The sequence below is a fragment of the Podarcis gaigeae genome (assembly GCF_964106915.1).
Source record: "Podarcis gaigeae genome assembly, chromosome: 12".
Lineage (NCBI taxonomy): Eukaryota > Metazoa > Chordata > Lepidosauria > Squamata > Lacertidae > Podarcis > Podarcis gaigeae.
In genome coordinates this window covers 19,359,807-19,379,155 of record NC_139688.1, presented here as the reverse complement: position 1 = coordinate 19,379,155, position 19,349 = coordinate 19,359,807, and the positions used below count along the sequence as shown (strand labels likewise).

Genomic DNA, 19,349 nt, shown 5'->3' with positions numbered 1-19,349 from the left:
AGGGGGCATGGAAAAACAGCAGTGTGGACTAAGCTATATATGGATACTGCCAGTAGTGCCAATCTGATCATTACAGTTGGAAAGTAGAACAGTCACAGCATGCTATTTGATAGATAACTTTTAAATAAGTCAATATTTTTCAACTGATGCATAAGGGACACACTTATTTCTATTCCCAATGGAGTATTAAAAGAGAGAAATGGCAAGGAATCTTCCTTGCAAATCTGCCTGTTTCTTTCCTGCTGGTCATGGGTGAGGTGGAATCCCTTCCCTGCAAATTGAATTTGTGGACAAAGCACCTCAAATTGCACCAGGGTCTTTTTATTCTGCTGTGTGAAACAAACAGATCCATTCAATCTCCAAATCCTCTGGCACATGCAGAGGAGTTGGGAAATAAGGCAAAGGTATTTCACCCAGATACAAACAGGGAAACTCAAATGCACTAAGAGAAGGTCTTGCTCTTGCTACTTCCTATTGTGTTTTCCAGCCCAGGTTAACAGATGATTCTTTCAAGCAAGGGAAACACAGGGTCATTTGTTGACCTACTGGTGGGCTGGAGCAAAGATAAATTTTAAGCACCTCCCAGCCCAGCCCAGGTGAGTAAATGGCCCTGCCACTCTCCTGGAGAAAGCAGTCTTTCACCTTGCACCTTACAGGAATTTTAAAGCAGCACAGAAGTCCTACAACCCATTTAATCGGCACAGCAACCCTGAGAGGTAATAAGGTTGAGAGTGTGTAAGGTCGCCCACAGAGTTTTATGGCCTGAGTAGTGATTAGAAACAGAGTCTCTGCATTCTTATTCCAGCACTAACCATTAGACCATACTGGCTCTCAAAAACCTTTCCATGTGCACAAAAGCATCTTCCAAAAGCACCAGGGGATCATTAAAACAAGGAAGGTGCCAACTGCCAACACTGTTTCCTACCAATTCCAGAATAACAGTGACAACAACAACAACAACAACAAAAACTTAACCCCCCAAGCTAGAAATTGTTATTCACAAAGCCAATCTTAAACATACATGACAGTCTCCACATCTCCACCACCAAAAGTTTAACCTCAGCAGACTTATTGTTCACATCTGCTCTGCACTTTGTAGAGTCTAACACTGGCCAAAGAAACCTGTAGCTTTCATTTGCAGCTTACTTATCAATGCAAAGGAGTTTATCATAAAAAGGTATTGAATGTATAAGAATATCAAAGATAAAATGAAATAGGAAACAAAATATTGCAAAGGAAATATATTTTCTAAAAATACGTACTGCATTTTTGCACCATCCACAATTTGGTCCAGCTTGTATACAATCAGCACATGATTTAGCATTAGCTTTTATACAATTGCTCCCACCTATAAGAAAATGCAAAGGTTTTTTTAAAAACACATGATAACACATACCTAACTTAATGTACTGTATAAGTAAATGTCTTACTAGCCATAAACTGAGGTTCAAACTAATCATTATATCTATAATTAACACATGATTGCAAGTGTTGCTTAACAATCAATTCCACAAGTGCTCAGAGCCTAGAGGGAAAGTTGGAGCACCAATGCACATTTCTTCTGTGCCAATCATAATTCATTAATTAGGACTGCTTCAATCCTAATTAGGACTGTTTCAAATGCCATGGAACAATCCTCCACATAAGAAAAACCATGAAAACCACAACAAATTGCACATGCATTCATTGCACTACACACACATGATGAAAAGGTGATGCTAATCTAGATTTTCCATTGTATGTACAAACAGTGAAATAGATGCAGGGAGCACTAGCTATCTTTTGATATAAAGGTGCCAAATGACTAAGATAAAATAATCCCTGTAAGGTGGATTCCAAACATAAAGGATGAAACGGCGGAACGTAAAGACGTTCTGCAAAAGAAATTGCACCTGCATCTATTTCACTGCATGTTCGGAAAGGCTGTTTGGTTTCTCTTACTTGGAAGAATAAGAGGCGCATAACAATTCAAATGACCTTTAGTGGGACAAGAGTACAATTTCAAGCTGTAGATGCAGTTAGTTCAGCATCCTTCAGATGTGGCTACATTAGAGAAATAAGAGTGTGGTTCTGAAGATACAGCTCAATCTCTTCTCCAGGGCAAACACTTCCTCTGCTTACCTCCTGTTCATATGTCCTCTTTGCCAACAGTTTCAGAGACATGAGCAAAGAGGTTAAACATATATGGATTAATGTTGTATGAAAGTGAAACTGGCAGCATTTGTCCTTGAATCAGTTTCAAAACAAGCATAGCAAGCTTACACTAGATAGCTCTGTAATTAATAGGTCACCTGCACTGTAGAATCGAAAAACAGTCTATGCTTTCTAAACCTGTACATATTTCCATTTACCTTGTTGGGCAGATCCGCAGACCACAAAGCAGCTTAATAATCCAATCAAGATGAGAAACATGAAATTTGCCTGTAAAATAAAATATAAATAATTGAACTAGTTAACTAGTTCTATTCCTTTGATACAAGCACTTATGTCAAGAGTATATACATAGCACTGTCAACTGCATTGTAAAAAGAAGGTTATACATATACAGTCACTGTTTAAAATGTTGCAGTAAAAGCAGAATGAATACTGTATTCTGTCCTTCTGGAAGCAAAGCTCTACAGATCAGAAATAGGCATGAAAAACACAGCATAGAAAAACAGAGACAAACACACAGATCTCATGTAACAGTATTTTTTCTTTAACTGCATTTGCATCTTAAAGACCAACTAAGTCAGTTCTTGGTATGAGCTTTCGTGTGCAGGCACACTTCTTCAGATACACAAAAAATTTTTTTTGTTTTGACTATGGCAGACCAACACGGCTACCTATCTGTAACTGCATTTGCATGTTTGCATATGAATTACTACTTTGAGCTTTATTCATGTTTGTAGTACAGTGGAAGGTCAGGTTGCAAATGTGATCTGTCCGGGAGGCACATTTGCAACCCACAGTGTTCGCAACCTACAACGCTGCGTGTGCGCGGGTCACGATTCGGCGCTTCAATTTAGTGCTTCTGTGCTGAAACCTGGAAGTAACTTATTCCGGTACTTCCGGGTTCAGACCGGTGCACAACCCGAAAACGCACAACCTGAAGCATCTGTAACCCGAGGTATGACTGTATAGTTTAATTGTGGAAAGGTATTCAATATACCGTATTTTTCGCTCTATAACATGCACCTGACCATAACACGCACATCGTTTTTAGAGGAGGAAAACAAGGGGAAAAGCATTCTGAATGAAACAGTGGATGTATCATTTTTGTGCTTCATGCTGTGGCCACAGACATGTGATCTGATGGTGAATTTGGGGTGACCCAATGCAAAAATCCTGAGATCCATGCTTTGTAACCACGTTTTTGCACCATTGCAGCCCCAGGCAACAGTGGGTGCGTGATTTTTGGGGGGCAGGCTGTAGCCATGGACATGCTATGTGATCTGATGGTGAATTTGGGGTGACCCAATGCAAAGATCATGAGGATCCATGTGGATCCGTGCTTTGTAACCACGTTTTAAGTGGCGAGGGAAGGAAAAATATAGAAGGGACAAGGAGCACGAGAGGGGTGTGCGGAGAAGCAGCTGGCTAAGAATGCAGGAGAGGGGTTTAAAGGGGGGGGAAGGAAGGCAAAAGTCCACCCACCCACCCAAGCCAGCCCCCCCCCTCATCTGCATGTTTTCCGCTGCCTGCCGAGTCCCCAGACGCAGCAGCAGCAGCAGCACCGGAAAACGGAGAGGGAGCACGGAGAGGAATTAGAAGGAAGGAGCTCTGCTTTCCTCTCTGCTTGCCTGGAGGGGAGGGGATTTCACTGCTCTTTGTTCCGTTTGAGCAAACAGCAACCGAAACAGAACAGGGTGGGCAGTAAGACCCTGAGGCAGAATGCAGGAAAGCAGCAGCCTCCTCTCCTCCTTGACGGCGCAATATGATTTTTGCCTGATTTTTGCCATGCACTTGGGACAAACGGCTCCAGGGACCACACATTCGCTCAATAACACGCACAGACATTTCCCCTTACTTTTTAGGAGAAAAAATCTGCGTGTTATAGAGGGAAAAATACAGTACTTAGAAAAAACTAGAAAAGAATCCATGACATCCCCACATCACTGCAGTGATTCCAACTATAAATTTAAATACAGTGTACAGTTGTAGAAACTAACTAATACCTCTTTTATCACAAGTACATGAAGCACAGGGAAAATGTGGGTGTACCGTTTTTTTTTAAAAAAGAATTTGTTATGGGTCAGTATTGGGGGCTCTTGCATGAGAAAACGAATCTCAACTTCTCCCAACTAGGCTTGCTTTTATTAACATCTTAATTCCATGCATTTCTGATTTCTGACCAGGGAACCTCAACAAAAGATCAGGGGGATGCTGGAGACATAGTGTATCTTGATTTCAGTAAGGCTTTTGACATAGTCCACCACCATAGTCTTGTGGTAAAAACAGCTGGTAAAAACAGCTGAAGAAGGTAACTGTTAGGTGGATTTGTAGCTGGTTGACTGACTGAACCCAGATGACTGAACCTCATCATCCTGGAACTAATGGTTCCTCATCACCCTGGGGAAAAAGGGACAAATGGGGTGCCGCAGGGTTCCCTCCTGGGCCTGTTGTTGTTCATCTTTAGATGATGGAATTGAGGGGATGCTCAACAAATTTGCAGATGACACCAAACTGCCACAGAAGACAGGGTCTGGAAACCAAGTCTTATGAGGAATGGTTGAGGAAGTTGGGTATGTTTAGCCTGGAAAATAAGAGACTAAGAAGAGATATGATAGCCATCTTCAAATACTGAAAGGGCTGTCACATGGAAAATAGAGAAAGCTTGTTTTCTCCTGTTCGGGGCAGGGGCGGGGCGGGGCAGGACTCAAATCAACAGCTTTGAAATACTCAAAAGGAGATCCCAGCTAAACATCAGGAAGAACTTTCTGACAGTAAAAGTTGTTTGACAGTGGAACTGTCTCCCTTGGAAAGTGATGGGCTCTCCTTCCTTGGAGGTTTTTAAGCAGAGGTTGGATGGCCATCCGCCATGGATGCTTTAGTTGAGATTCCTGCATTGCAAGAGGTTGGACTAGATGACCCTAAGTGTACTTTCCTACTCTACAATTCTATGATCTGATGGGAAAATATACAGTGGTACCTCGGGTTACATACGCTTCAGGTTACACACTCCGCTAACCCAGAAATAGTGCTTCAGGTTAAGAACTTTGCTTCAGGATAAGAACAGAAATCGGGCTCTGGCGGCACGGCGGCAGCAGGAGGCCTCATTAGCTAAAGTGGTGCTTCAGGTTAAGAACGGACCTCCAGAATGAATTAAGTACTTAACCTGAGGTACCACTGTATAGTTTTAGCAGACTGCAAAGCACTTTGGACTGAGGTGGCCTGTTTTCCAAAGCACCATAATGCATTTCAAAACAAGCATTGTAGTTGAGGCAGATCCCTAATAAGGATCAGCTTTTACTTTTTCAAATGACGGGAAACTATTTATTTCCTACAAATAAAGACATCTAATTAGCAAATGCAGTTTTAATTATGTAGCAGATGCTGACTAGCATTTTGTCATCACCTTAGTTCATTTTGTTAGTCTGAAAACCCTTACCTTACAATTATCCAAAAATCTCACTCCCACTCCCCCCGCAACCAGAAATCACAGTTGAGGCAATGACTGTTTTATGCTCGTCCAATATGCATGTGACCGCGCATGTGTGCATCACTGCAACCAGGAAGTGGCCAGGAAGGGGGCAGGTGTAACAGGGTGAGCAGGCTTATGCATGCTCCACTGACATGTGCAGGAGTCAAGAACGTAACCCATGCGTAGAACCATTGTTACCTGTACAACAATTCACCAGACATTTCTTAATGCAGTTTCTGGTGGAAGCAAAGTTATTGCCTCATTCTTTGAGCAAACTCAGCATCATAGATGCTTCCCACCCACAACTTCTTCAAGAAGAGATTATTCAGCCGGGTGTAACTTAAAAGCCCATATTTAGCTACACAAAATCAATTTTGTTTAGAATATAAATAGTTCTTACACAGCTTACCACAGCCTGTATGTATTACACAGCAGTATTTCCGCATCATACCTTAGCCTTCATAAAGGCATGACTTGCTTTAAAAAATCCCAACTATCATTAAGAGGCAGCACCCTATGATGACTACAATCTTACTGAGAGAAAAAAAGATAAGTAGAAAACTAAGCTTTTTTGTTCATTCATATTAAACCTGGAAACACTTATCTCATTATTCATGTAATAGGAGGATCAGTCAAGAGACAGAAAAGGATCATACAATTTAAGCCCTATAATGACAGGCTATTCTTGGGAGTTTTCTCCAATCACCAGCACCAACCAGGACAGCTGTTACATGGTTTGACTTTTTTGCCATGTGGCATTGCTCTCCTAAAAGCAGCATGTTCACTACATATTCAAGGTGAGGTAAAAAGGAAATTGGGGGCGCAGGTGGCGCTGTGGGTAAAAGCCTCAGCACCTAGGACTTGCCGATCGAAAGGTCGGCGGTTCGAATCCCTGCGGCGGGGTGCGCTCCCGTCGTTCGGTCCCAGCGCCTGCCAACCTAGCAGTTCGAAAGCACCTCCGGGTGCAAGTAGATAAATAGGGACCGCTTACCAGCGGGAAGGTAAACGGCGTTTCCGTGTGCAGCTCTGGTTCGCCAGATGCAGCTTTGTCACGCTGGCCACGTGACCCGGCAGTGTCTCCGGACAGCGCTGGCCCCTGGCCTCTTAAGTGAGATGGGCGCACAACCCCAGAGTCTGTCAAGACTGGCCCGTACGGGCAGGGGTACCTTTACCTTTACCTTTTTAAAAAGGAAATTTCTGCCTAGTACATGCATAACCCAATGTCTGTCTATTTTCAGTAAAAGGAAGTTCACCATTTCCTTTAGAACTCAGACTTTTAGATGCTCCCACCCAAGAAAGTCAACAGATGCTCAATGATAGAGCTTTAAACATCTTTGATGTTCCAAGTATTCTCAGTCAACCATAAAGTATTTAACAGATCATATGTACATTTCTTATAGATAGTAAGTATTGAGCACCTAATCATGCAGGAAAAGTGAGGCTTCCCACCCTCTCATTTTTAGACTCCTACCCATAACAAAAAGAAGAAACAATTCAGACAATTTGTGACCCCCCCCAGTTCCCCAACTCAAAAGCAAGGATGCGGGGGGCCTGTGGCCCTTCAGCTGCTGTTGGACACCGACTCCCATCAGCCACAGCCAGGATGGCCAATGATCTGGGGTTATGGGAGGTATTGTGCAACAACACCCGGAAGGCCAGAAGGTCCCCATCCTGCTTTAATGGCTTCAAAATGTGTAAAAAAATGAGATCTGAGATTTAGAAATGGGGAGGCTGTGTGTAAATCACAATTATCACAGTTATTTTACAGGCCTCTTTTCAGCTCTAAAAAGGGCCCTAAAGCAGCTCGCATAAAAATGTTAGAATGATAATAAAATATTCTATATGATAAAATATATAAGACTGGTAAGAATCTCGGCTTCTATTGAACAAGTTGACAGATATACACAATAGAGTTTCTAGTCCTCAAGGAATGTGTGGAGATGAAGCAGCAGGAGTCAGAGAAATTCCAGAATAGTGTTTTTGGTGTTCAGTGGGCGCTCAGTGCCCTTTATTGCTTCTCGCCCCCCAATAACTGGCAGAAGCATACTCTAAAAGAAGCCCTCCAACATAATGTATACAGCTGTGTGAGTGTTCCCCAGCCGAATTAATCTATCTTTATTTCCAGTCTGCATTGTTTACTTAACTCTATGTTGTAAACTCATGAAATGAAAAGAAAAACTTTTCTCGTATTACATGAGAATCCCATACAGAATAATACCATGGGAAATGGCAATTAGATTTTAAAAAGATTTAAAATTGGTAGTATTATCTCCATTAACACCACACCCAAAGGAAGGGAGTATTTCCTGCTGTGTGTGTAAGTCAACTAATGAAATAGATTAGAAACACTCCTGACCATTCTACTGTAGCCATCAAGTGAATATCAAGGTGCTATTGTGCTATATATGCTCTCACAGACTCTCATATACAGTGGTACCTCGGGTTAAGAACTTAATTCGTTCTGGAGGTCTGTTCTTAACCTGAAACTGTTCTTAATCTGAAGCACCACTTTAGCTAATGGGGCCTCCAGCTGCCGCCGTGCCACCGGAGCACGATTTCTGTTCTCATCCTGAAACAAAGTTCTTAACCCGAGGTACTATTTCTGAGTTAGCAGAGTCTGTAACCTGAAGCGTATGTAACCCGAGGTACCACTGTATATACATATACATGCATGCATGCATGCATACATATCCCAACACATTATCAAACTGAGGAAGAGCCACATGCTCTGCATGCAATATCTGGCTTCTACAGGTAAGGCTGCAAGTGACTCCTGTTAGGAACCCTGAAGAACTGCTGCCAGCCAGTGTAGACAATATTGTGCTAGGTGAGCTGATGGTCTGGTTTGGCATCAGATTCCTATATTCCCAAAGTCATACCATGAAATAGAACCCTAGGTGGGGATATACAGGTAAGAGTTGGCTCGATTCTCAATGGATCCCAGTGCACATGTTTTGCAGAGAAATGTCCAGGTTCAATCAATGGCACCATTCGTTAATAAAAAAAGGAGAAGGTAGCAGATTTCAGACCTCCCTGCTCAAGATACTGGAAAGCTGCTACAAATCAGAGTAGGCAATACCAGTTTAACTGGATAAATAATCTGACGCAAAAAGGTAGCTTCCTAAGATATCTGCAGTATATAGCGCTCTCTCCTCACACACATAACCACCTACCATACTGACTGGTATTTCATTAATGGGATATTAATGGGAAATTTCAGTGGATTTTTTTTACTGCCTGTGAAGAAAGAGGCAACCATGAAGGATGAGCCTTCATGTATAGCATCTCTAATAATGGTCCAATTCACATATATAAACCATGATTAACAAATGAAGAGGGAATTCACTCCTCCCCTGGTCCTGTTGTACTACCTAGGGCTAAGCCATGGTTTGGCTTTGCACTGCGTCAGAACCCGAAACCTTGGTATATCTCCCCCAAACTACAACCAGTAAATCAAGAAACTTAAGTTTGTTTTTGCTAAGCCATTGTTTGGATTATTATGTTCATAAGTACTAGAAATTCACATTTTGACTATGAAATTCACATAATTGCAGCAGCAATTATGGTTCCTAGAACCATTGGCAAAGTGACTACCACAATGTTGAGACTACAGCTAAAATAGGAGACACAGGAAAAACCCATCTATCTGTAAAACACTCTTGCAAATTCCATTCCCCTGTCCCCCAAAAATCACTACCCTGCGAAAGGCTGAGTTGAATGGGTTGGCTGAAATTTAGTTTTTTTAAAATCCCATTGTTGGTATTGAGCCATTTTTAAAAATCCAGAATAAGCTCTTAATCACATGTTTTGGGTGTTTTGGAAGTTCTGCATTTCAATAAACAAAAATACTTGCTTTGAAATAATTAGTGTTAAAGCTTGGTACAGATTTACATTCTTCTCTGTAAAAGAGAAAGACAAATACAAAATGCAAATAAGAAATCAGGATCTGAAATCTTATTTTGTTACTGCTTTCACAAGAGTTTAAACAAACCAAAGCTCTAAGTTCAGACATTATGAGAAAATGTGGTTTGTTTAAAAAGCAAGCATTTCTTATCTCTGCGCCTGTTGGTAGTCTGAGAACTCACATAAATAGAAGGAGAACATGGTTTGCTATTAGTGAGTTAAAGTCCTTTTCAAATGTATCTTTTAAAGATCTCATTATTGCTGACTGCTTCTATTTAGTACTTTTTGATACGTAATCATTTACTGCCTAGAAAAGGCTGCTTAATCATTTCCTTGGGATACATTTTTTGGTGACACAATAATTAGTCATGCTTTGTCATCATTTGGGTAGATGCTTACAGCCTATGCCTCACTGCCTTTAAAAACGTTACAGGTAAGACGCTATCTCTGATTGTACTTGCTAAATTATACCAAAGAACAGCCAATCTAGTCATTCTTCTTCCTAGTTATTTTGGCTACAATCCAATCTACATGCACAGAAAGGTTCCGCAGCAAGCTATAAAAGCCATAAAGACTTTTTGGTTTACGTTATTCTGCAACTGATGAGAGGATAATCTTGGGAGGGGAGGGCTGCAGCATTTCTTTGCTGGGTTCCAACCAATATTATCAGAACTAGTGTGATACTAAATTTTTACTTTCATAAACTTCATTTCATGCAATTCCACCAGCTTCCATGCCATATATCAACGTGACTAAATTGCCATTTGCATGTCAGTACAATACAACACGTAGCATAGTAGATCAGAGTGTACCTGCAGTCCCAATTTTAAATCTCACTTCAACAAGGCAGCCTCAGCTCTTCTTACATGGCTACGGTAAGGATTACATATGAAGTTCTTCAAACACTCTAGAGCACTATATAAATAGCAATTAGCACACACTTTTAAACTATCATAATTCCAAACAATCACTAACAGATGAGTACTTAATAGAGCGGCGTAATGCCCAAATACATACAATATTACTTATACCAAGAAATGTTTTGGTATTTTTAAAGTTACCAGTAACATTCTTAATCTGAGTTTTGTCAACAATGTTAGGAGCTGTGTAAATCCATCTTTAAAACTGGGTAATGCCACATCCCAATACAGTCGTACCTTGGTTCTAGAACGGAATCCATCCCGGAAGTCCGTTTGACTTCCAAAAACATTCGAAAACCAAGGCGTGGCTTCCAATTGGCTGCAGGAGCTTCCTGCACTCAATCGAAAGCTGTGTTGCACGTTTGGCTTCCAAAATATGTTCGCAAACCGGAAGACTCACTTCCGGGTTTGCGGCATTCGGGAGCCAAAACATTGGAGTTTCAAGGCATTTGAGAACCAAGGTACGACTATAGAGTCCTTGAAAAATTCCTATTGTTATTATTATTATTATTATTAAACCTGAAATGTCTTCCATTTATACATGTTTGGAAGCCTTCTTGGCCGGTGTTGGAAGAGATGTACTATACTATATGTACCCACTGCCATTTTTTAACTTGGGCAGTGAGAAACTCTTGAAAGCGTAGGTGACAATGACAAATAAACCTCAAACTGTAATACAATCTATAGTGCACAGAACAGGGTTAAACACAACATAGTTAATAAGATTAAACAGTGTGTTAGTTTTTCAATAGTTAACTAAAAATAAATAAATCACATGTTAAACTCAAGGGGATAAGAGTCAATGTGCCTTTTCCCTTAGAACAATCCACACATGTTCTGAATACACAATAACTGTCCTTGCTCATTTCACCTCATTGCCAGCATCACATCTAAAATAATAAAATGATCTCATAGGGCTTTGACTTTTATATTCTATACATGGAATTGGTTCTTGTCTATAAAACCAAATGTCATAACAAATAAATATTTAAGGCACACAAAAAATTCTATGCCCTGCGCTACTTACATAATATACGGCTTGATTTCAGGAGCACAAATAGGGTAGCAGTACCCAGAAAAATAAAAATAAGGAAGTATTATTTATTTCCAATATTCACATACCAGTTTTCACTACTAATGGTGACAATAGTTTATAAAACAATGAATACAATAATTTTTTTGTCAGAAGCACAGGGGGCAGATGCACCACTAAACCATGGTTATGAGAGCAAACAGACAAGCCTTAGGCTTGTGCACACTATTCTCACCTTTCCTTATGCACAGCACTTCAAAGATTCCAATTCTGCTTAAGAAGGAAAACATAGTTTGCTGTTCTATCCAAGCTTGGCATACTGGTTTGTGCAAATTGTACCTTGTTTGCAAAAGGGGATCATACCCTGGGTTACAATCCTGAGTTGCTGGCAATAGTTTGTTGAAACCATCAATTGCTGCTCTTTTAACTGCCTAGTTTTTTGCTATTGTGATTGCTATTTAAAAATAAAAATAAAAAATTAGCTGACTTTGAACTCAAGAGGCCAAAGGTGTGCTATAAGTATTCAGAATAAATAAATGGTTATCCAAAAGTAAGTCCAGGCTCTATAATGTTCCTCCAAAGTAAACATGTCTAGGATTTAAATAACAATTCATAGAACAATAGAAAACAACTGCAAGCTTAACTCCCATCTGCGAGTAGCAGGGGTGAACAGAGCTACTGTATCCAAAGCCTTGCAGCTAAAGCTAAGGAGTGGTGGTGGTAGCAATGAACTTTGCTGCAGTTGCTCTAGTAGTTTATGAACCAGGAGATCCCTGAATGGCCTATTTCTGCCTCTGGCTAACATACAGGGAGTGGTGGATTTCCATTGCCCATTGTTTTGGCAGATGTAGTGGGGATCTCTGCAGTGCTACGTCCTCTATAACACTCTCCAGCATGGTGGATCAGGGCTTAGGACTGCACTTCAAGTGACAGCGTCAATTTCCAGAAGCAGTTGAAAAGAAGAACCCTCCAGCCTAGGCCTACTTTGCAGGTGTGAGAAGCTAACCTCTTTCTGAGTTAATTTAAGGTGTCAGAATTAACAGAAACCAGATAGGGATTTATTAGCAGTGAAAACATAACATAAAACGGGACTCAGGCATGGTTGACAGAAAGAGGAGAAGTCCCTATAAGGAAACGTTAACATGCACACATGGACATAACTGCAGTTCATTGTATTGGACTGAAAATCACGCATGCAAGTAAGAACAGTCCCAAAACTGTTACCACAAAATATATTATGAGAGTAAAATCCAGTATCACTTCTCCAGGAAACAACAACACACATAGCCACCATGAGACTTGAGCTGCGTGCCAAAAAAGCCACACTTAAGTCATTAAACTTTGAGGTAAGCATGCACATATCTAGGCTACAATATTTGCAACTTTTACTTGAAAGCACACTCTGTGAAAAGTAATGGGAGTAGCTTCAGGATGCTAGACTACAGTCCTAAGGCTATGCAAACATGGAGTCCCTTTCTAAGCATGCTCAATCAGAAAAAGTTCAGCTGCGCTTAATGGAGCAGACTCCCAGGTAGATGTACATAGGAATATGGCCCAGTTCCAATGCAGTTCACAAAATGTACTTGCAAATTTGGTAGACACTGTTCACTTTTAAGCTTTGTAAAGTCTATCAGGAAATGGCATGACAGGCATTTCCTGTCTCTTATGTTGGCATTCTCCTTCAGCTGGGGCATGATTAACACCATCAACTTACAGACACTATTGGGGGAGGTGGGAGAGAGAAAGCAAGGGGCATAAATCTCCTGAGCCCTTCCAGATGTTGGCACTCCAACTCCCATCAGCCCCAACCAGAATAGCCAGTGGCGAGGGATGATGGGAGTTGCAGCCCAACAACATCTGGAGAGCCACAACTTCACCATCCCTGCTCTAAAACCACCGACGTCCAACCAAAACAGCCCATCCAACACCACCACCACACCCACCCACAGGGAACGAGGCTCGTGGCACCCTTTAAGGCTAACACAACGATTGTGGCAAAGGTTTAGTGAACTAAAGCCCACGTCATCCGACGTGGCCAACAAATCCGTTAACCTTGTATGGTGCCACAAGATTCTTTTGTTGTGCTGCTGGCTGCAACATCTCTGCCTGCCTGGAACTTGCAATTAAAAAGTCATTTAGGGAGGGGAGGACATATATAATAAGTCATAATAATAGTATCCTCTGACGCAAGTGCAGTCCCCCCCCCCCGCAGCACCTTCGGTTATTCTCTCCCCCTCGTTCCCGCCCGGCGAACACGCCCTTATAAAGGCACGCTTTGGCTTTTCGGGCTTCTGAAAAAGGGCACACGGCGCTCCTTCCTCCCTGCTTCACAGAAAGGACGGGGGGGGGAGGGCAGCGCTCTCCCTCCTTCTCCTCTATAACCCCCCCCCACACCTTTCTCTTTCTCACTCGGCCACACTTCCATATCCCACAAAATAGGGAGAGGCTGGAAACAAAAACCAAAAAAAATAGAGGGATACAGATACACTCGCAACGCCCAGGCTTAGTTTTGTCGTCCCCCCCCCTTGCCTGCCCCTCCTCTCCGCGGCTACCTGTGCCATGGCCGCGGCTGAGCTCGGGCGCCTCCCCGACCCTTGTCCGGGGGCTTCGAGAAGTTGGTGGCGGGGCTGAGCCTGCTTCCTCCGCCTCGCCGCTCCTCTCCCTTGTCTCCTCTGCTCCGGGGCCTGGCCCGACCTCCTCAGGGCGACGCCTCGGGGGTGCTGAGGGCGGCGGCGGCGACTGCTATCCCCTCTCGCCTACCAGAGCCGCGCCTTCTTCCCTTCCTTCCTTCCTTCCAACCATACGGCAGGGCCGGGAGAAAGGGACGGCCAGGCCTTGCAACCGCCGCCGCCGCCGCTCCTTGTGCGCCTCCGGAAGCGCATTCCTCCCCGCTGCCGTCAGGCTGGGCGGAGCATGAAAGGCGCGGAATTGGGGCCCTCAGGCTTGTCTGCGTTGGAGCAAAGCGGGGTTTTCCCTCCCTGGCCCTCGTCACGGAGCTCACCTTTGCCTTGAAACTCGGCTTTTAGGATCGACAAAGGTTCACAAACGCACACGCGTTGCCTTCATCCCCCTACTGCAAGTGTAGATTGGCCAAAGGTTTGGTCCTCCGTAAGCACACTCCTGGGATATATATTTTTTACTCGGAAGTAAAGCTTGGTTTCAGAGGGTGTAGACTTGCAGCCTGAGGCACGCTCTTTCTCTTCACTCCTACAGGTTTCATTTCACGTCAGGCTGAAAAACAGAGAGTACATTGGAATTTCTGGCTGATCTGGGTACAGTGGTACCTCGGTTTAAGTACTTAATTCGTTCCGGAGGTCCGTATTTAACCTGAAACTGTTCTTAACCTGAGGCACCACGTTAGCAAATGGGGCCTCCCGCTGCCCCCGGCCCGCCGGAGCACAATTTCTGTTCTCATCCTGAAGCAAAGTTCTTAACCTGAAGCACTATTTCTGGGTTAGTGGAGTCTGTAACCTGAAGCGGATGTAACCCGAGGTACCACTGTAGATCAGGAAAGGCTCCTTCCTGACTGCCAGTTGTTTACCCAACGAAAGACTCCCAAGTAAGCAGGTAGCCATGTAACAAGGGGAGATGCTGCCCTTCTGCGGATTGGCAAAGAGTTCTAGCAATGGAGGGATTTAGAAAGTGGAGTCTCTATTTTAAGGTTGTTTCTTGTCATAGGAAAAAGGAACCGAACCATATCCCTAGATCCACTTTTTAAAGACAAAAGTTGATTCTATTCACATTGAATAGGCACTTTGCACATACTCACAACTCTCTTTAAAAAAGCCACATTCAAGTCCATGATAATTGAGCAGGCCCTACTAGTGTTGAACTACAACTTTCATCATCACTAGCCATTGACATACTACTCTTTCAGAACCAAACTTCCCCTTGACCTCTCTCATCCCTGGTTAGCTTAGTCATTTGTCTCATCCTGCCAAGTGACAGTTGATACAGAATTTTAAACACCCTTATACTGAGTCAGATCACTGGTATATCTAGCCTAGTAGTGTGTAATCTGAACTTCCAGTGGCTCTCTAGGGTCTCACTACAATAACGCACTAATTTGGAAGACAAATTCCCACAAGAACAAAGTGCTCGTTTTTTATTGGTGGTGGGGAACTTTACACAAATCTTTAATGAAAGAGGAGCACCCCTTAGAAGGCATATGTTCCAACAGCACCACACTATTAACAGCAATGAGCATTTTTGCTAATGTGATATCTCCAAAGAACCTAAAAAGATGTATCTGAAAGTCTGCTACTACGCACATCTGGATGTCTACAGGGGGCAAGACACTCAATTAGGGTTGCCATATTTTAAAAAAGTGAAAACCAAGACACCCTAAAGTTGTGTAATATCCGGTGGGTGGGTGTTGGTTTCTAGCACTTGTTGAACCTGAGAAATTAATCAAAATGTACAGGCACTTGCTTTGTTTACCATCTAGTTTTATGAAGAGTTCTGGAGAACTCAAATGTTTGCATGCAGTTTTCTGATATTTTGGTTGGACTAATAAAGGTATTGCCTTAATCAGTGCTATTTTTTCTAGAAAAAGAGGTGCCAGAACTCTCCATGAACACCTCCCTCATACTCTTAGTTTCAGTACCTCTCAGGTAGGTACCATTGCCATTCTGAGTTCTGGCAAGTTCCAGCTGAAAAAAAGCCCTGGCCCTAATATTATGGCTTAAGACAGGCATTTCTACATATTGTGTAACAACTGATTAATCTTTAATACTTTAGTTAGTCTATAAGACTTTAGCAGCAACAGCAACAACAGCTACAATAATAAATTAGGCGGTGATTCCATGCACAATGCTTTAAGAAATATACCCTTGTCCAGCTTTCCTCTCTACTTTAAAATAATACTTTGCCTTTCCTTGTAACTGCAATAGCAAACATATTCCTCCCTTATATATCTTTTCCAGCATTGCCTGCACAGTTATTTGTATAAATTTAGATTATTGTTTCTTAGGACCATTCAGATTCCCCCTGATTTATAGTCACACATTACAATGTTAGTAAGGGAAATGGTGTGGCTTTCAGAGAACACAAAGGGAAGTTCAAAAGGAGCTGTCAGATGTGTAGATGGGGCTCTATAGAAAGCAGAACTGCATAATTGCCTGCTCCCAATTCAAAACCACAAGTTCAGCAACCTGTGAAATTGATTTAAAATCTGTCAGGAATAATATATAAAATATTGTCAGTTTCTGAGCCTCTGGAATACACTGTAGTCACTATAAAAGTTTGGTTGTTGTGATCAAATATGTTTTAATAATTAATAGCTAAATTCAGTAATATTGCACCTTTACATATATTCAACCTGAATGAAACTCCCCCTTAGTTTTAAAATAATCTGCCGGATGGGCGGAGTATAAATAATAAAACTGTTGTTGCTGCTGCTAATGTTTAAACCTAGATCTACCATTAGTTCATGACCCATTGAACATCCATCAGCCTATCTACACTTGCATTATTCCTTTTGTTACAAAAAGCCCTGTGGGGACATGTGAAAAGCTCAGTGGAGCAGCAATGAAACTATTATCAAAAGGCTCTACCATCAGCCTGCAAAAGTTATACACCAGAGATCATTGTGTTCCCCGTTATCAGTTTTCTAGCTGTAACTGGGCCTGGGGACATCCTATTCCATAATAATAATTTTACTATTTATACCCCGCCCATCTGACTGGGTCGCCTGAGCCACTCCCGGCGGCTTTCAACATACTATATAAAAACATAATAAAACATTAAATATTTAAAAGCTTCCCTATACAGGGCTGCCTTCAGATGTCTTCCAAGGGTTATATACAGTGGTACTTCAGGTTACATACGCTTCAGGTTACATACGCTTCAGGTTACAGACTCCGCTAACCCAGAAATAGTGCTTCAGGTTAAGAACTTTGCTTCAGGATGAGAACAGAAATCGTGCTCCGGTGGCGCGGCAGCAGCAGGAGGCCCCATTAGCTAAAGTGGTGCTTCAGGTTAGGAACAGTTTCAGGTTAAGAACGGACCTCCGGAACGAATTAAGTACTTAACCCAAGGTACCACTGTAGTTATTTACTGTATTTATGTGAATCTAATGCGCCATCGAATCTAATGCGCACCTCAATTTTTAAAACCTTGGAACCAAAAAAGTTTTTGCTGGCGAATGTAAATGCACCATCAAATCTAAGGTGCACCCTAATTTTCGCAACGTAATTTGGCCAAAAAAGGTGTGCATTACATTTGGGTAAATACAGTATCTCCTTGGCTTGGGCGTTGCATATACTGTAGTAACTTTGTTATTAACTGCCATATGCAACTATTTCTGTGATTTTTAAGATCTGTTGATGATGCCAAGAAATCCTCCCAAGAACTTAATATGTTGCAGTAGTTTGTGGCCTGGTGTTTTCATTCCTTTCTTGAAAACACACCAGAAAGTTTGGCACTGATACATAGTGAAATGCCAAACATATTTGCCTAGGATGCTAAGCAAAAATAGATTATTTTGGCTGGCAAAACACAATGGACTTTTATGTCATGCTGCCATAAGAGTTTGGTCAAGAGGTTGCCATCATCAAGATCTATCAGGGTCCATATCTGTTCATCTTTTGGAATTGATGGGTAATCTGTCCTGCATTTTCTAAGAAAGCTGTTCTGAGTTACCATTTCCACTAGAATATTTCAAAAATTTGACAACTTGGAAGAATAATTATAAATCAGATTCACCTCAGACATTCACCAAGCTCCTTGGCAATAGTGTTATGAAAAACAATATTTTGGTTAAAAGGAAAGGTTCGTCAGAAAAAGTGCATGAAGAATTTTCTAAAAAATGAGCACTTCTAATGACAGTGATAGAAATCTGCTGAGTCCAAGCTGTAGTGGCGTAATGTTCAGGGGTTCTAACGAGGCCACTGATTCGCTATATTCCACCAGTACAGTATTTGAAAAGAGCTGTTTTGGAGATCAAATGTACCCTTAGGTGAGGGATGGGGAACCTCTTTGGCCCATATCTTTATCTCTCTCCACCTCACAGGCCAACTATGACAGGTGGGCAGAGCCACCTGTCAAGGAAGTGGAATCTGAGCATAAGCTGTCTCTTAACTGAAGCCCAGTCACCAATAAGATATCCTCTTTTTAGAGTAAACAGTTCATTTTTAACTCTATACATCCAGTATCCATTGGAACACTGAGAAACCCATGTTTTGTCCTCTATTTCAGTTCCACAGACACCCATCTGACGGAAGCTGGGTGGAGTACATTGACTTAGTCATTGGTACCACTCATTAGTGTTCAGTTAAAACAGAGGGTGGATTACTGGGGGACTTTGGAAACTCACTATAGATCTCAGCCTAACTCATCTTTCAGAATGCTTCTAAGGAGAAAATGTATAGAGGTAAAAAAGGATCCAGTTTAACCCATTATTAGCCTTAGGGTATGGGGGGGGGAATCCACACATGGTGTAGTGTAGTGGTAAAAAAGGATGGATTCTGCCACTCTCAGCACATTTAAGCTTTCCTCATAAAAAAACCCCAAGACCTTCTAGACATAGGATCCCTTTAAAACAATTTCTTAGCCAAATTTACCCTGAATGTTCCTATAATTTTCACTGTGGGTTAGGATTTCCACTTCATCCTTTACACACACTCTTAATGAGAAAAAGTAGGGAGGGAGGATGAATTATTTTACCATGCCCAAATAACCAAAGCTTATTAAAGGCTCAATAATCCAAGGGGATTTATTTTGTGATTGTCCCATTATAGGTAAAAAGCACGTACTCCAGTCAAGCCGTGGAATTAGCTAAATCTGCCTGTTCTGAAGGCAACAAGTATTACAGCTTGCAGCTATGGTAGAGACTTTGCCTTTTGATATAGTTAGTTTGTGGTTACACAAA

The 19,349-nt window shown here is 41.9% G+C and overlaps 1 protein-coding gene across 4 annotated transcripts in view; it reads right to left on the bottom strand.

The window, feature by feature from the left end:
• The window catches only part of LOC310827983 (integrin beta-1-like), a 437,041-nt gene extending 422,331 nt beyond the window's left edge, over positions 1 to 14,710 (bottom strand). Inside the window, exons 1-3 of one of the 4 annotated variants that reach the window (XR_014556585.1) lie at positions 14,032 to 14,555; positions 2,352 to 2,421; positions 1,263 to 1,348 (exon numbers count right to left, since the gene is read on the bottom strand). Coding sequence is in view for 3 of the 4 variants with exons in the window: in XM_083704828.1 (XP_083560954.1) it covers positions 1,263 to 1,348; positions 2,352 to 2,421; positions 14,032 to 14,040 (165 nt within the window). In the remaining variant the exon portion in view is untranslated. Of the gene's footprint in view, positions 1 to 1,262; positions 1,349 to 2,351; positions 2,422 to 14,031 lie in introns of all 4 variants that reach the window. The other 3 variants (XM_083704828.1, XM_083704829.1, XM_083704827.1) reach the window with 3 other exon arrangements.
• Positions 14,711 to 19,349: the final 4,639 nt, after the last annotated feature.